General features: G+C 42.0%; 1 protein-coding gene across 1 annotated transcript in view; it reads right to left on the bottom strand.

Moving 5' to 3' along the window:
- The window catches only part of LOC115139667 (serine/threonine-protein phosphatase 2A 56 kDa regulatory subunit alpha isoform-like), a 132,960-nt gene extending 114,691 nt beyond the window's left edge, over positions 1-18,269 (bottom strand). The window contains exon 1 of the mRNA XM_029677295.2: positions 17,170-18,269. Coding sequence (XP_029533155.1) covers positions 17,170-17,314 — 145 coding nt within the window. The 5' untranslated portion in view covers positions 17,315-18,269. The remainder of the gene's footprint in view (positions 1-17,169) is intronic.
- Between the last annotated feature and the right edge of the window lie 1,184 nt (positions 18,270-19,453).

Raw genomic sequence — 19,453 nt, forward strand, 5'->3', positions numbered from 1 at the left:
CATGCAACGGGTATACAGAGATGACCCGTTTACGGAGGAGTTTAGAGTGCAGTGATGTGTCCAATAATGAGCATTGGTGGCAAATCTGATGGCCGAATGGAAAAGAACATCTAGCCACTCAAGAGCACCCTTAACTGCTGATCTATAAATTAAGTCTCCGTAATCTAGCATGGGTAGGATGGTTATCTGAATCAGGGTTAGTTTGGCGGCTGGGGTGAAAGTGGAGCGATTACGATAGAGGAAACCAAGTCTAGATTTAACTTTAGCCTGCAGCTTTGATATGTGCTGGGAGAAGGAGAGTGTACCGTCCAGCCATACTCCCAAGTACTTGTATGAGGTGACTACCTCAAGCTCTAAACACGCAGAGGTAGTAATCACACGTGGGGAGAGGGGCATTTTATTACCAAACCACATTACTTTTGTTTTGCGGTGTTCAGAACAGGGCTAAGGGCAGAGAAAGCTTGTTGGAAACTAAGAACGCTTTGATGTAGAGCGTTTAAATCCGGGTAGGGGCCAGCTGAGTATAAGACTATCATCAGCATATAAATGGATAAGAGAGCTTCCTACTACCTGAGCTATGTTTTTTATGTAAATTGAAAGAGCGTGGGGCCTAGGATCAAACCTTGTACTCCCTTGGTGACAGGCAGTGGCTAAGACAGCAGATGTTCTGACTTTAAACACTGCACTCTTTGAGAGGTAGTTATCAAACCAGGCCAAAGACCCCTCAGAGACACAAATACTCCTTAGCCGGCCCATAAGAATGGAATGGTCTACCGTATCAAAAGCTTTGGCCAAGTCAATAAAAATAGCAGCCCCACATTGCTTAGAATCAAGGGCTATGGTGACATCATTGAGGACCTTTAACTTCTTGGTGACAGGGGGCAGTATTTTCACGTCCGGATGAAATGCATGCCCAAAATCAACTGCCTGCTACTCATCCACAGAAGATATGCATATTATTAGTAGATTTGGATAGAAAACACTCTGAAGTTTCTAAAACTGTTTAAATCATGTCTGTGAGGATAACATAACTTATGTAGCAGGCGAAACCCAGAAGAAAAACCATTCAGACTCCCTTTTCAAATGGGTTTTCATTGGGAATCCAGATTTCTAAGGGACCTTCTTGCAGTTCCTACCGCTTCCACTGGATGTCACCAGTCTTTAGAAATTGGTTGAGGTTTTTCCTTTGTGTAATGAAGAAGTAGCCCTGTTCAAAACGAGGGTCACTTCAAGTGTACTGTTTGTTAGAGGCACGTGACCAGAAAGGTAGTGTCAGTGTTTTCTTCCTGTATTGAACACAGATCATCCAGTCTTCAATTTTATTGATTATTTACGTACAAAAAAAACACCTAAAGTTGTATTACAAAAGTAGTTTGAAATGTTTTGGCAAAGCTTACAGGTAACTTTCGAGATATTATGTAGTCACGTTGCGCAAGTTGGAACCGGTGTTTTTCTGGATCAAATGCGCCAAATAAATTTTGGATGTATATCGATGGAATTAATCGAACAAAAGGACCATTTGTGATGTTTATGGGACATATTGGAATGCCAACAGAAGAAGCTTGTCAAAAGGTAAGGCATGATTTATATTTTGATTTCTGCGTTTTGTGTCACGCCTGCAGGGTTGAAATATGTTCTCTCGCTTTGTTTACGGAGGTGCTACTCTCAGATAATAGCATCGTTTGCTTTCGCCGAAAAGCATTTTTGAAATCTGACACGTTGGCTGGATTCACAACACGTGCAGCTTTAATTTGGTATCTTACATGTGTGATTTCATGAAAGTTTGATTTTTATAGTAATTTATTTGAATTTGGCGCACTGCATTTTCTCTGGCTTTTGGCGCTAGTGTCCCACATATCCCAGAGAGGTTAAGTTTGCAGTGACACATCCATAACCTGAGCAGAGACCAGATTGCATACCAGAGAGAATAATATAGACATCAAGAAAGCCAGTCAGTTGACTATTGACAAGTTTTTCCATCACTTTTGATAAACAGGGAAAAATAGAAATAGGCCTATAATTGTAAGGATCAGCTTAATCTCCCCCTTTATATAAAGGATGAACCATGGCTGCCTTCCAAGCAATAGAGAGGAGAAGTTAAAAAGGTCAGAGATAGGCTTCGCGATGATGGGGGCAGGACCCATCATTGCGTCAGTGGTCAGCTGGTAGCTCTCAGAGGAATTTGTGCATAATAGACAAATGCGGCCATTGTTTCTCTCACTCCTACTAGAAGCCAACTGACCCGGTTGATATATTATCGAATAGATATTGGAAAAACACCTTGAGGATTGATTATAAAAAACGTTTGCCATGTTTCTGTCGATATTATGGATCTCATTTTGAATATTTTTCGGCGTTGTCGGATTTCTCAACCAAACTGAGGTATTTCGGCTATAAAAATAATCTTTATGGAGCAAAATGAACATTTGCTGTCTAACTGGGAGTCTCGTCAGTGAAAACATCCGAAGATCAAAGGTAAACGGTTAATTTGATTGCTTTTCTGATTTGTGACCAAGCTTCCTGCTGCTAGCTGGATATAATGCTATGCTAGGCCATCGACAAACTTACACAAATGCTGGTCTTGCTTTGGCTGTAAAAGCATAATTTCAAAATCTGAGATGACAGGGTGATTAACAAAAGGTTAAGCTGTGTTTCACTATATCTCACTTGTGATTCCATGAATATGAATATTTTCTAGTAATATTTTTTGTCCGGCTAATTAGTGTCAGTTGATGACAATTCTCCCGGATCCGGGATGGGTAGTTCTAAGAGGTTCCACATAACCTTAAGGGACATGGGCAGCTGTGGAGGAGTGTTTATTCTCCAGATCTTTAACCGTTTTCCCAGAACTTCTTGGGGTTAGACCCAGAGAGAACTGCTCCTTAAAGTAACTAACTTGGACCTTCCGGATAGCCTGAGTGCACTTATTTCTCATTTGTCTGAACGAGAGCCAGTCAGAGTACACGTGTGCTGAGCCTTTCGCCAAATGCAATTCTTGAGGTGGAGTAACTCTGCAAGATCCCGGTCGAACCAGGGGCAAAACCCAGTTTTAATTTTCATGGGGGCGTGTTTAATTCTCTTTATGGGGGCGTTTGCCACTAAAAATATATATTTTTTAAGTTCCAAGCGTCTTTGACAGAGGGGATCAAGCTGATTCTATAGCCATTTACAGAGGCCAGCTCATGAAGGAAGACTTGCTCATTAAAGTTTTTTACCAAGTGTCTATGACAAATCAGGCCAGCTCATTTTACTGAGCAGCCATTACGAACACAGGCTGTAAAACAGTGATCACTAAGGTCATTACAGAAAACACCAGACTGATACCTATCAGGATTATTTGTGAGGATAACGTCAAGGAGAGTAGCCTTTTCTGGGTGTTTGGAGTCATACTTTGTGGGATTGGTAATAATCTGAGAAAGATTTAGGGAGTCCCATTGCTTTAGGACTTGGTCAGTTGGTTTAAGCATGTCCCAGTTTAGGTCACCTAGCAGGACAAATTCAGACTTTAGTGTAAGGGGCCAGGAGAGAGCTTAGGGCAGGTAGGGTACATGCCGATGCTGATGGAGGACGATAACGCACAGAGACAGTCAACGAAGAGCTATTTGAAAGTTTAATGCTTAAAACCTGCCAATCAAATTGTTTCGGGACAGACTTGGTGGGGACAACTGATCACTGAAGGTGATCCTTGGTAAAGATTGCCACTCCCCCACATTTGGAAGATCGGTCTTGCCGAAAAAGGTTATAATCAGAAAAGGTTAACATCAGGGGGGGGGGCAGTATTGGGTAGCTTGGATGAAAAACGTGCCCAAATTAAACTGCCTGCTACTCAGCCGTAAAAGCTAGAATATGCATATGAATAGTACATTTGGATAGAAAACACTGAAGTTTCTAAAACTGTTTGAATGATGTCTGTGAGTATAACAGAACTCATATGGCAGGCAAAAACCTGAGAAAAAAATCCGACCAGGATGTGTGAAATCTGATGTTTGTAGCTTTTCAACTAAGCCCCCATTGAAGATATAGTGGGATATTAGTTATGTTTCCCTTCCCAAGGCTTCCACTAGATGTCCACAGTTTTTAGAACCTGTTTTGAGGATTCTACTCTAAAGGAGGGGCTCATAAGGGCTCTTTGAGTGAGTGGTCTGGCAGAGTGCCACAGCCTCGGTCTGGCACGCTCATGTGAAAGGTAGCTACATTCCACTTCATTTGTACAGACAGAGGAATTGTCCGGTTGGAACATTAATGAAGTTTTATGTTAAAAACATCCTAAAGATTGATTCCATACTTAGGTTGGCATGTTTCTACAGGCTGTAACTTAACTTTTTGAACTTTTCGTCCGACGCGACCTGAACGCGCTTTGGATTTGTTTACCAAACGCCCTAACAAAAGATTTGGACATAACTGATGGACATTATCGAACAAATCAAACATTTATGGTGGAACTGGGATTCCTGAGAGTGCATTCTGATGAAGATCAAAGGTAAGTGAATATTTAAAATGCTATTTCTGAGTATCTTTTTGGCTGCTTTGTTGTCTAAAGGCCGTACTCAGATTGCATGGTTTGCTTTCTCCATAAAGTTTTTTAAAAATCTGACACAGCGGTTGCATTAAGGAGAAGTTTAGATAAAGTTCCATGTATAATAGTTGTGAATTAATGTGGCTCTCTGCAAAATCACTGCATGTTTTAGAACTACTGAACATAACATGCCAATGTAAAATTAGATTTTTTGATATAAATATGAACTTTATCAAACAAAACATACATGTATTGTGTAACATAAAGACCTATGAGTGTCATCTGATGAAGATCATCAAAGGTTAGTGATTCATTTTATCTCTATTTCTGCTTTTTGTGACTCCTCTCTTTGGCTGAAAAAATGTCTGTGTTTTTGTGGCTTGGTGGTTACCTAACAATCGTTTGTGGTGCTTTCGCTGTAAATCCTTTTTGAAATCAGACACTGTGGCTGGATTAACGAGAATTTTATCTTTAAAATGGTGTAAAATACTTGCATGCTTGAGAAATTTTAATTAGATTTTTGTTGTTTTGAATTTGGCGCCCTGCACTTTCCCTGGCTGTTGCGGAGGAGGTTTCGCTAGTCCTAGACAGGTTAACCACGACTCAGTAATGACCAGCACATCTGGATTGTAGCTGTGAATTCACACTTTCAATTAATCAATTTTAGGTAGTAAGCTTCTAGTGTTAACGTGCAGAAAATAGTGAAGCAGATATCAGCGCACAAGTCAGAATTGGGGCTCGGAACAGTATATAGGCCAGGGTGTACATGCACATTTCAAGATATCGTCGAAAGTAATTCAATCAAGGCACGGCCGAGGACAAGGAGAGCTCTGCAGTGTTGATATATGACATTTGAATGTGCATTACATGGCAACAAGATCATATTGTACAGCAATTTCATCAAGAAACATGAATACAAAGCTGGCGAGAGGTGGTTAGAGTAGGATGGGCAGCCAAAAGTCTGTGTAACCAATACAGAGTCGGAGTCCTGAGTGTGGGAACAAACATAGTCTGTCCCAAGGTTGGGCAGACAGCGAACAGATCGCCAAGTGGAATCCAAGCAGCAGTGCAGCAGGCAACGAGGGTAGGTGTCACATCCACTTGGGAGAAGCTTTTATTTCTGGAGATGATTTCTTGTAGAATATGATCTCTGAACAGCTTCAAAGGCCTCTGGATTTGAGTGGGATAGCCTGCCCATTTGTTGGGCTCAAAGGCTTCGACACCTTTCATTTCACACCTCAGTGCTAATTGAAGTTGTATCTGGTCTGTCTCAGTTCCAGGTTCTCAGGACTTTGTTTGCCAGAACACCCTCTGTATAGCTTGGAAAATATATAATTATTCTTTCCAGGTTATATGGTGCCAAATTAGGTTGTAGGTTTGGAGTTTTGATCTGGAGTGAAGGTTATGTTGTGGAGGGTAGCATCCTGTATATGTCCCTGCAAAAGTTAACTATCTTAGCTCAGATGCAGCGGTGTCTCTCAAAGCAGAGGGAGGGTCTACCTCTAAAGGTTGAGCTTCCGCTTTCAAGGAGCGGGACTCTAACCCGAAAACGTATAAGCTGTTCCACTATGCCCTCCAACAAACAGGAAAAGCGCCAATACGGGACTAAGATCGAATCGCACTACAATGGCTCCAACGCTCGTTGGATGTGGCAGGATTGGCAAACTATTACTGACTACAAAGGGAAGCAGAGACGCGAGCTGCCCAGTGACACAGGCCTACCAGACAAGTTAAGTAACTTCCATGCTTGCGTCAAGGCAAGCAACACTGAAGCATGCATGCTGTTCCGGACGAACGTGTGATCACACTCTCCGTAGCCGATGTGAGTAAGACCTTTAAACGGGTCAACATTCACAAGACCGCAGGGCCAGACTAATTACAAGGATGTGTACTGCGAGCATGCGCTGACCAACTGGCAAGGGTCTTCACTGACATTTTCAACCGGACTCTGACAGAGTCTGTAATAACAACATGTTTCAAGCAGACCACCATAGTACCTGTGCCCAAAAACCCCAAGGTAACCTGCCTAAATGACTACCGACCTGAAGCATTCACTTTTGTAGCCATGAAGTGCTTTGAAAGGCTAGTCATGGCTCACATCAACACCATTATCCCAGAAACTCTAGACACACTCCAATTTGCATACCACCCCAACAGATCCACAGATGGTGCAATCTCTATTGCACTCCACACTGCCCTTTCCCACCTGGACAAAAGGAACACCTACGTGACAATGCTATTCATTGACTACAGGTCAGCATTCAACACCATAGTGCCCACAAAGCTCATCACTAAGCTAAGGACCCTGGGACTAAACACCACCCTCTACAACTGGATCCTGGACAACTGGGCCTCCCCCAGGTGATAAGGGTACGTAACAACAGATCTGCCACGCTGATCGTCAACACAGGGGCCCCTCAGGGGTGCGTGCTCAGTCCCCTCCTGTACTCCCTGTTCACCCATGACTGCATGGCCAAGCACAACTCCAACAACATCATTAAGTTTGCCAACGACACAACAGTGGTAGGCCTGATCACCGACAACGATGAGACAGCCTATAGGGAGGTCAGAGACAACCTCTCCCTCAACGTGATCAAGACAAAGGAGATGATTGTGGACTACAGGGAAAAATAGGCCCGAGCACACCCCCATTCTCATCGACGAAGCTGTAGTGGAGCAGGTTGTTCCTTAGTGTCCACATCACCAACAAACTATCTATCATGGTCCAAACACACCAAGGAAGTTATGAAAAGGGCACAACATCACCTATTCCCCTTCAGGAGAGTGAAAATAAGTTATACAGCTGCACCAGAGAGGTTGCATCACTGCCTGTATGGCAACTGCTCTGCCTCCAACTGCAAGGCACTGCAGACAGTAGTGTGTATGGCCCAGTACATCACTGGGCCTAGCTTCCTGCCATCCAGGACCTCTATACCAGGTGGTGTCAGAGGAAGGCCCCAAAAAATTGCCAGACTCCAGCTACCCTAGTTTAGACCGTTCTCTCTGCTACCGCACGGCAAGCGGTACCGGAGCGCCAAGTCTAGGTCCAAAAGGCTTCTTAACAGCTTCTACCCTCAAGCCATAAGACTCCTGAACAGCTAATCAAATGGCTAGCCGGATTTGCATTGTCCCCCACCACCATTTTTACGCTGCTGCTACTCTCTGTTTATTATCTATGCAGTCAATTTACCTACATATTACCTCAAATACCTCAACTAACCTAACTGCACATTGACTCATTTTGTTACTTCAGTTTATTTGAGTAAATACTTTAACCTCATAGTCCGACCAAACCCGTATGCGGTAGCGTAACTACAGCCTCAAGCTCATTAGCATAACGCAACGTTAGCGATTTCTAAAAATCGCAAATGAAATGAAATAAATATGCCTGTTCTCAAGCTTATCCTTTTCTTAACAATCCTGTCGTCTCAGATTTTCAAAATATGCTTTAGAACCAGAGAAAATCACTAATTTGTGTAAGAGTGGTGATAGCTAGCTTAGCATTTAGCACGAAACATATTCACAAAAACCAGCCAAGGAATCAAATAAAATAATTTACCTTTGAAGAACTTCAGATGTTTCAATGAGGAGACTCTCAGTTACATAGCAGATGTCCAGTTTTTCCTGAAAGATTCTTGTGTAGGACACATCGTTCCCTTTTGTTACTATGCATATGGCTACCGAAACTAACCGAAAATTCAGTCACCTACATGTCGAACTTTTTTCCGAATTAACTCCATAATATCGACTGAAACATGGAAAACGTTGTTTGAATCAATCCTGAAGGTGGTTTGTCATATTTCTCTCCATTGAAAGCACCGTCCTTGTAGCCTGGTTTGTTCTGAGATTTGAATGGAAAAATACCGGGACCTGACTTTTGCGCACCGATTGCCACGCAGACACCAAGCGGGACACCTGGTAAATGTAGTCCCTTATGGTCAATCTTCCAATGATATGCCTACAAATACGTCACAATGCTGCAAAGACCTTGGGGAAACAAGAGAAAGAGTCCGTTCATTCCTGTCGCATTCACAGCCATATAAGGCGATCGTGGAAAACGTAGCCTCAGAAATCCTGTGCATTTCCTGGTCGGTCATACATCTTGGTTTTGCCCGAAGCATTTGTTCTAAGGGACTCACAGTGAAAATCTTTGCGTTTCTGGAAACGTAAGACTGTCTTCTTTCCAAAACTATCAATTCCAAGCATATTCGAGCATCTTTTCGTGACAAAATATTGCGCTTAAAACGGGCACGTCTTTTTATCCAAAAATGAAATACTGCCCCTAGAGTCTTAACAGGTTAAACACTTTTTTTCTTAAAACTGCATTTTGGTTAAGGGCTTGGAAGTAAGCATTTCACTGTTGCATTCGGCGCATGTGACAAATACAATTTGATATGAAAAAAAGGACCTTGTGTAGGCTAGGCTAAATGTAGATTAATGCATGGCAATTGATACCGCACAACCCCTGACAGGCTGCCGCTGCAGTTGCAGCTGCTAAACTGTTTGGGTGGCGAATGTGACGAAAACAGAAAACAGCTGTCAATGAGCAGATTAAACAGTTTTGCTACAACAACAGGAGGCCTAGTGGGCCTGGTGCCGACTGCTCTTTTATATCGAACTTGAGTAATACAGGCAAGAACAGGAGAGGAGAATTAGCAGAAATCTCAAGACATTGGTTGGCTTCTAACAAAGGAAGAACTCTAGGGTTATATGAATATGGTGAAATGACAGCATAACTGATCATGTAATAGGTCTTGAGATTGCAAAGTGTAAAAAGAGGCTCAACTGCAGGTGTGATCCCACAAAATTCTATCTACTCTAAACATCTGTCCAATATGTTCTAAAGAATATGCTCCCTTCAGTCACTCACTGTAATTGCTAAGCATGACTTATTCTACGCTATAATGTACTGGAGAGTGAGTCAGTGCAAACTAAGGTTCCACACATACAACCAGTGGACTCTAAGCAGGTTCCCCGCAGCCTGGTTTCTAATATTAAAAAAACTCAACACAACAAACAAAACCCTGGGCTTCATAAGGGACTGGCCAGAGCTTTTACACAGTCCAGTGATGTTTAAAAGAGAGAAGGAAAAAAAGATAACCTGGAAGGAATGGCAATCATTTTCATTAGGTTTATTTTGGGCATAACAATTTGTGTCCTGAAAGTGTTACTCCCACCGGTCGCCCAGTAACTGTAGCACAGGGGTCTTTTACTCACGTTACGACGGTTCCGTCCATGAGACACGGTGTCACTTGAGTAGGTGTTACTGGGTTCTGAGAAAGAGGTCTATCAGCCGGACAGACTGAGGGGGCCGGGGCTGTGCTTAGAGGTCTGGCCTCCTGTAGAGTGAGACATGATATTACACCACTAGACTGCATACCAGATCATGTCCCATACTCAACTAATCACCTGGGGGAAATAAAATGCATGGTGTTTCGCATTGTTCAGTCTGGCCTATCAGCTGATTAACCTATTACATTTAGTACTAGTAAAAAGCTATAAGCTTTACATTTGTATTGCTCTACTATTACATAATCATCAACAGGGCAATCTCGCAACCCTGTGGTTACACACCCAGTGTCACATCCATGACCCAAGGTTGAGTGCACTCACACACAAAGAACGATTCCGAATGAATGTGCACACATAGTTGCCTGCCACCCAGGCTGTGATGGGATAACAATAAAAGTGATGCGAGTGATCGAGATGTCTAGTAGGTTGTGGTCGACAGAGAGCACTCATATTTACCACTTGACAGGCATCTATTGCAAATGAGTCAGTTTTCACATTGTCTTTTTTTATTAGACTCATCCACTGAGCTACATGAAAGCAGCATGCCGTACCCCTTTGATCTAAAAATAAATATGAATTGATTCCCGGTCTGTTGGCACACACAGTGGAAACAAGTCACATGACAAAGCCTATCAATCTATGTGCATTTGACAAAGCAGGATACAAGTTAGCTAAGCTAGCGACCTAACTAATCCGTGTTCGACACCCCTGAAGACCAATCGCTTCAACACTGACAGGGTTTTGATCAGATCCACCTTTAAAACACCTCTGAAGTCTGACTTCAAATGAAGCCAGCTATCTTTGGGAAAATCTCAAATTTGTCAAACATGCTTTGCGAAATACCTGGCAGGGCTTCTGGCTGCCATGGCAACCATGCCGGCCTCCCAGTGAGTCATCATTTCGGTATCTTTCACACAACATGGGGCTATAAACACTCCAGCATCTCCAATGCAGGAAGGAAGAGGAGCTTCTATACAGCTGTAGCAGTTCCCAAGATTCTTATACTGTGATTTATGCATTCTCTAGCCAATCATTATGTAGTAGAGAACTTTGTGAAAGTTGCAGTCGCAATAACCATCAAGCGCTATGATGAAACTGGCTCTCATGAGGACCACCACAGGAAAGGAAGACACAGAGCTACCTCTGCTGCAGAGGATAAATTCATTAGAATTACCAGCCTCAGATTACAGCCCAAATAAATGATTCAGAGTTCAAGTAACAGACACATCTCAACATCAACTGTTCAGAGGAGACTGCGTGAATCAGGCCTTCATGGTTGAATTGCTGCAAAGAAACCACTACTAAAAAGGACACCAATAAGAAGAGACTTGCTTGGGCCAAGAAACACAAGCAAAGGACATTAGACCGGTGGAAATTTGTCCTTTAGTCTGATGAGTCCAAATTGAGATTTTTGGTTCCAACCGACCTGTCTTTGTGAGACGCAGAGTAGGTGAATGGATGATCTCTGGTGGTTTGATGGTGCTTTGCTGGCAACACTGATTTATTTAGAATTCATGGCACAGTTAACCAGCATGACGACAACACAATTCTGCAGCGATACGCCATCCCATCTGGTTGGCGCTTAGTGGGACTATCATTTGTTTTTCCAACAGGACCAGGTACCAAAACACACCTCCAGGCTGTGTAAGGGCTATTTGGAGTGATGGAGAGCTGCATCAGATGACCTGGCCTCCACAATCACCTGGACTCAGCCCAATTAAGATGGTTTGGGGTGAGCTGGAACGCAGAGTGAAGGAAAAGTAGCCAACAAGTGCTCAGAATATGTGGGAACTCCTTCAGCATATGTGGGAACTCCTTCAAGACGGTTGGAAAAGCATTCTCATGAAGCTGGTGATAGAATGCCAAGAGTGTGCAAAGCTGTCATCAAGGCAAAGGTGGCTACTTTGAAGAAAAACCCAGGAATGAGTAGGTGTCCAAACTTTTCACTGGTACGGCACGCACACACAGAACAAAACATTAGGAACACCTTCCTAATATGGAGTTGCGCCACCCGTTAGATAAAATACGGAACGGTTCCGTATTTCACTGAAAGAATAAAAGTAGTTTGAGATTATAGTTTCCGGATTCGACCATATTAATGACCTAAGGCTCGTATTTCTGTGTGTTATGTTATAACTAAGTCTATGATTTGATAGAGCAGTCTGACTGAGCAGTGGTAGGCAGCAGCAGGCTCGTAAGCATTCATTCAAACAGCACTTTAGTGCGTTTTGCCAGCAGCTCTTTGCAATGCTTCAAGCATTGCGCTGTTTATGACTTCAAGCCTATCAACTCCCGAGATTAGGCTTGTGTAACCAATGTGAAATGGCTAGCTAGTACGCTAATAGCGTTTCAAACGTCACTCGCTCTGAGACTTGGAGTGGTTGTTCCCCTTGCTCTGCATGGGTAACGCTGCTTCGATGGTGGCTGTTGTGTTCCTGGTTCAAGCCCAGGTAGGAGCGAGAAGAGGGATGGAAGCTATACTGTTACACTGGCAATACTAAAGTGCCTATAAGAACATCCAATTGTCAAAGGTTAATGAAATACAAATGGTATAGAGAGAAATAGTCCTATAATAACTACAACCTAAAACTTCTTACCTGGGAATATTGAAGACTCATGTTAAAAGGAACCACCAGCTTTCATATGTTTTCATGTTCTGAGCAAGGAACATAAACGTTAGCTTTTTTTACATGGCACATATTGCACTTTTACTTTCTTCTCCAACACTTTGTTTTTGCATTATTTAAACCAAATTGAACCCGTTTCATTATTTATTTGAGGCTAAATTGAATTTATTTATGTATTATATTAAGTTAAAATAAGTGTTCATTCAGTATTGTTGTAATTGTCATTATTACAAATACATTTAAAAAAATGACAGATTAATCGGTATCGGCTTTTTTTTGGTCCTCCAATAATCGGTATCGGCGTTGAAAAATCATAATCAGTCGACCTCTAATTGTCATGACGTGTAGACAGTGGGATATATGTTATAATGCAAATAGGTTCAGATATGTAGGCAAGCCTTTTAGCATGCATTGAAATATGAGCAATGTCAAGCTGTTTGTGTTCTAGGAAATAGGCCCACGTGTGTGGGCTAATTGTTCAGGACTATTCCAGAGGAAATCACTTTTTATTCACGACAGAGGCATTTGTATGAATCCAAAGCTATCGCTCCCCTATCAGTGCAGACACAGCTAAGACAATTTTATAAAATCAGAGCTGCACATCGACGTTGCTTCCTGTCAAGAGTATGAATTTAAAATAAATCAAAACAGGCCACCTATCTTTATACCCAGGGAATATTTCAATATGAGTGAAACAGCAAATCAACCTGGGTGAGTTATTTAAAAAGTAGTTGATTGGAAACAAGTGGGAGAGCCAGAGTGAGTCCTCTGGGGAGCAGACAGGAACCATTCCTTGGACTTCAACCAGATGGAACCACAGTCAGCAATCAAATGAGCACGGGGTAAACCTCTATGTGGGAGTCAAACACACATCCACGCACGGCTAACTGCAAATACATTATTGCCCCAATTGAACTTTGCCACAAAAACCACTGCTCATTTGACACATCAGAGCCTACACCAACACAAGAGGTGAGCTACTCCTCCTCTGTGCAACCCATTTCACTCATGCATTAGTCTAGCTCTGCTATTACAGGCTCACAGATGGGACAAAAAGGGGGTCAGAGGAACGGACAGATTAGGCAACACAAGGGAGGTAGGCTAAGTTCTCTGCTCCAGAGAGAGAGGGAAGGAGAGAGAGGGAGGAAGGGAGAGTGAGAGATAGTTGGTGGGGGAATCAGAAGCTTGTCTGACACACACATCCCGCTCATGGCAATCACCTCCCCAGCAAGACGTCCAGTTAGCTCCCTTCCACACAGCAAACAACTGTGCCTAATTACTTTGAAGTCACTCAAATAAGCATGCATTCTTGCACAGCTTTACAGGGACAGTCAATCATTCTGCAGGTAATTCTGTCTGAAAGGCTGAAAAAACATCACATTACTTGGTACCAGAGTATGTGAGCGGACTTGAGCAGTCGATAATTCAACTCGTGTCTTTTCCAACCGCTCCGCTAAAAACCGCTCCTTAATAAACCGCTCCTTGCGACAACTTTCACTCCATTCATTAAAATCAATTTAACCAACACCCATCTATTTTTGTGACTACAGAGCAGACCATTTGGTTTTGGAACCAAACCATAGGACTTGAATGATAATATTTTTTATAAACAAAAAGGTGACTAAGAAGCGCTCATCATTTCAAATAGGCTACATGTCATATTAAACAGCACATAAAACACTAAATAATAGGTCAGGAGACATTATTAAAAACAAGATTTATTTAGGCTATATTATTAGACTATTATCTCAATTATTTCAAGGCCATAGACTACAAAGAAATACATTGTGAAGCATTTGCGAGTGTGACACTAGGCTGGCAGGAACATTGAGCACTCAGCATTTAAACAACATTTTGTTGTATTAAATCATTATAGTCTAAATTGCACATATAGGCTGTGACTTACTTAGAATAAAGTAAAAATGAAACATAAAAGGACTTATTAGACCTTTGAATTCACTTTTAGAAACACGAGTTTGGACAGAGTCTGTGGCTTCAGGCTCATGCGATGGTGCCTTGACAGTAGGCCAGCAGTGGATAATACCCTCTCCGCACTTACAGAGCTACTGGGGATGCTAAACACCCTTCGGGCCACTCTTGCCAGGCTGGGCAGGGATGCAGAATTGTAGGTATAGGTAGGCCTTAAGGTTTTTAGGCAAGCAAAATAACCCTATCAAAACAGAAAGCTCATTGAAAGGAGGTAATGTGTCAGACCTATTGGGCCAAAATCAATGATACAATTGTATCTATGCAATGGGCTTTCTATTTATTTTAGATTTTTTGTTTATAAATACTTTGTTACAATGACACGCAAGCTACCAACCTGGTTACTTTCTGTTAGCATGTGCACGTAGTACTCCATCATGCTTTTGGGATGTGTGTCTTTTTAGATTCCACAATGATTATTTAGTTGTGGACACTACATTACCCTCTTTTGCACTTGGGCCTCATCTTTGTAAGTCACCTTGATTTTTGTACCTGTGTTTTATCAGTTTATGAAAATATAGAAAAATAAATAAATATACACACACACACACCAAACCCCTCTACACAATCCTCCATTCAAAGCAGTGAGTCACGCCAGCATTATCACCACCCGGAGCTGAACCTGTCTGTGACGTCATTAATAAAAAATGCCACCCATTCACAGATGCAAAAATACAAAAGTAGCCTCGAGGTTATGGTCGACTACAACTATCAGAATAGAAAGGGCCATGAAACTCCATACTAGGCTAGTCTACTACTATATAACTACTAGATACTAAACCATTAAAATAATTAGTCTAAGAACTTTCCATGATCAAATGAATACTGATGCCAACATAGAAATGTTCAATTTCTATTCAGAAAGAGCTTGTTTATCCATTACCATGTGCGCCCCATAGACATTAAAACCAATAGATAGTGAAAGCACTGACGTCATCCATGTATTCCTATGGAAAACTCATGATTGAATTTGAAGCGCGCCATATTGCTGAATGGCACCAACATCAAAAAATGTTAACCAAGGACCTTCGTGACTCTAAAATAACCAAGGGGATCAAACTTGATCATAATAATCTCATTTTACAGCCCAAAACGTCCATAATTTTTTTCATTTTCTGGGCTGTTCTGGCAATTGTAATTTACATAGGCTTTCTAGGAGTGACCAGGGCTTTTGGCACCGCTAGGTTGCAACGCAGTAGCTTCCAAGCGAAGTGCATGTCGTCACGCTCCAGACCGGACACTGGGGGCCTGGTGGGAGACCACCCCACTGAGGGAAGCCTAAAGCCCCCTAGGGTCTCTCCCTCTGCACCTGTCCTTCTGGTCCCGCTGGTGTGGGGCCGTTTATGACACGTTACTCTGTAATATCCATCAATGCCTTCATTCAGTGTAGTGTATAACTAACTGCAAATGACCTTTCTAACCAAACAAAGACAAAACCTCACAAATAACAACCAGTCAAGCATTTCATCAATCCACAAGCAGCAGTAATCAAGTCAATGCCATGTAGGCCCAAGGTTTAGTGTGTCTGCACTTTTCCCTTACCATTTCAACATGTTGGAAGGCTACTTGTCTGAACTTGACTGCTGAAATCAGTGAGAGGTTTTGCTTTAGAAAATGAAGTTTCAGGAGTCTTCACAATACCATGCAGTAGTTGTGAGGACAGGGTGAATTTTGAGTCTTCAAAATGGCATCTTAAGGTGAAAGGAAGCACATTGATTCAAATTTATGGACACATGTATTCCTGAATACATTGACATTTCTCTCCCAGACAGGCTTGTGCCAAAATCTCTATTACTCTGCATCAACATTAAAGATCAAATTGTCATTACAACACAGATGCCATTAAGCTACATTTGGAGAGTTGAACTGTACACATGACCTGGGGACAGACAATCCACAGTGGGAGCCCATCAGATAACAACCAAGCTCTTGACCTTGTAATATGTGGAGTTGACAAAGGGAACTTCATCACTGTTGCTCAATTCACACGTGTTATTGAGATATGTAGCCAAGACTGAATTTGGCAAAATTCCTGAATGAAGATAAAAGTATGCACTTAAAAGTTCAGAGCGTTTTGGATTCTGGTATTCTGATCCTCTCTCATCAACTCCAATAATACTACAGTATGAAGCAACCTGATCCCCATAGGTTTCAATGTGTGTCTGACAGTTTTGGATTGAGGAATTTGACTATAACACCACCATACAACAATAATAAAATGTACGTCTGTGTAGAGTGCATGTGCTAGCATGTGTGTGCGTATGCATGTATCTGTACCTGTGTCTCTCCACAGTCCCCTCTGTCAAAATAACAACTACCATGCATAACAACGGTGCCATTTCTGAGAATGGAGGAACTGACACCGGCGGAGAGAAGATCTCAGAACAGAGATCAGCACCAACTAAAACGTACGCAGTGTACAATTTACAACAGTATCTGCAATTAGATCAATCTCATCAGCTCAATGTAGCCTAATTTACAAGGATTGCACTTGTCCTTGTGAGCACACCTGAACACGGATCACAGCTGGGTGCCCAGGAACAGAAGCTGAATATGCAGGTCATCGCAACTGTTATTAGCTACCCATAGCTTCGGCGTTGCATTCACCACCAACACATTTGTATCCCTATACAGATCGATTTCTGAGTACGTTTGCAGGTGTAAAGGGAAAGTATCAACACTACACCACCACCCTTTCATTGACACTAATTCAGGCCGAATTGTTAATCCTCTAGTAGTTGGTCTTACCTTTGAGCTGCGGCAAGGGTGAAAGCTCGGTAAGAGTTTGAGTTCGGAACTGGGACGACCCTTGAGATTTCTTCTGTTTCTGGGCTTTCCTCATTGATTTTCGTGTGAACCCGTCCACTTTCTCAGTCGCAGATATAGCCGACATTGTGGTGCATAAACTATAACGTCAAAATATGTTTTACAAGTGCACCAAAGACAGATTCAGAGGTTACCACACGTAGGCTGTGTCTCCCAGCCCAGCCGCATCAAAATATTCTCCAACTTGAAATAATGGAGTGAACCGCAAGCTTTAAAGAACACCTCTTCTCCGTGTTGGATCCACTAGTGTAGCTTGTTAATCAGTTTCCATGTAAAGCCCGCATAATTCGGTCGGCTTGTTTAGAGTCCAGCGAGCTGTTTACAAAACGAACGTTACGCGTTAACAAGCCAAACTTGCTAGGCTAACGTTAACTAACTAATTGTCTGACAACAGAAACATTGCCTAACTAAATTGCTGGGTGTATTTGTTAACTTGTAATTCCTGCAATATACCTGTTGCTTGTGTTGTCATTTTTATAGGTAACTAGTTATTTCAGAGAAAACAAGTAACGTTATGCCATGTACTGTAAATGACAGACCAAAAAATGCTACCGCTAGCTAGCTTCTTGGCTAACGTGTTAAAACGCACAGTTAGCTAGCTAAATAATATGAACATTTACAATTTAAAGCGAACTCTCATGATGAAATTCATACTATTTTCAGAAGAAAATAAATACGGTATTCCGTGTCTTGTAGCCGTAGTTGGCTTTGTCTAAAAAAAAAAACAGTCTGGACGAATGAAGTCTGGCAACCTCGAACTAACGTTAGTTACTCAGTAACGTTCGTATCGGAAGAACAGCGGCGCCAATGGAGTCATGTTCAGCACTTTCCCGTGTCCATTTAGTCGGAATTATCTGTTCATCGAGTTGCTCTGACACCCCGATAAGGAATTTTCAGTTATGCTCGGAACTCAACAATAACTTTTCCAATAGATTCGTTAGATAAAACACATCCATTCAGAAGCCACAACACTGTAGACTCTGTGCAACCGTAAACAGTTTCGCATCGTTGTCGAGGTTGCATTTTGTGACACGAATGTACGTAATTGACAGGCAACGCCAGTATCCAACAAAAATGTAGGAACTTGCACGCTCCATGCCTTTTTAACCAATCGAATTCGATAAAGACCGGGCTCTAAAACCAAATGCCCATGACGTCATCGGACGAAAGCGGGGTGGGAGGAGCGCCTTTCCAAATCGAACAGTAATCTGTGCTGATCGGTCATTTTGTCAACAAGGCAGCATCGTGCAGTCCAGAAACATTCAATATATATTTTCCTCAAAATAAATGTTTGAAGTGTCTAACAAAGCAATCACAATGCACGCTAAACCACATAATCGTACAAATTACTATACGTCCTGAATTATGTCACTTTTGTTTGGAGGCTACATCGCATGGGCTTTTTATTTATTTATTTCACCTTTGTTTAACCAGGTAGGCAAGTTGAGAACAAGTTCTCATTTACAATTGCGACTTTGAACGGGGCACCTGACTCACGTAAGGGAGGCCCGGTTTCAAATATAATGCAATGAGCTTTCAGCCAATGAAAAGTGGTTAACGTTTATAAATAGGCTAGATACATACTGTACTAAGATCCAAATAAAAAAAGTCACAATTGTATTTTCAGATCACACTGGTGAGTAATTATTTTGAGGCCAGGCACTTGCAATTGCAAGTACATCATGATGCTATTTTTATCCATCAGGCCACACTGTAGCATCCAACAAATGTGTGGTTACTGCTATCCAGAATCCTTGGGAAGTCCGTAACCATTTTAAATTTCAACTTCAATGGGGTAGGGACATCCCAAGGATTCCCAGATAGCATGGACCATAAACCTGTCGCCTACATTTTACAGCAACACCCTTAGCAGTGTTTGTAGAAAACATATGTTGATGGTTTTCAGGAACAGAGAGGGCCTATTTTCAACGTAACTTCCATTTCCCCTGAAAATTGGAAGTGGGGACTCTGCTCAGGGGTCTTTCTACACCTACTACGTTAGGTTATTACAGCAAAGTGAGTGGTTTGACCCCATGTGATTCTCTGAATGTAAGCCCTCAAGCACTAGTAGCATGCTAACCTTTGCACGTGAACACATGAAGAGAGCAGAAGAAAATGTTCTCATGAGACAAATACATTGCAGGTTGACAGGTATACAAACTATCATGCATTCCAAATCTCCTTTCAGCACAAAGGATAAATAATT

Source organism: Oncorhynchus nerka, linkage group LG13 (genome assembly GCF_034236695.1).
Source record: "Oncorhynchus nerka isolate Pitt River linkage group LG13, Oner_Uvic_2.0, whole genome shotgun sequence".
Classification (NCBI taxonomy): Eukaryota; Metazoa; Chordata; class Actinopteri; order Salmoniformes; family Salmonidae; genus Oncorhynchus; species Oncorhynchus nerka.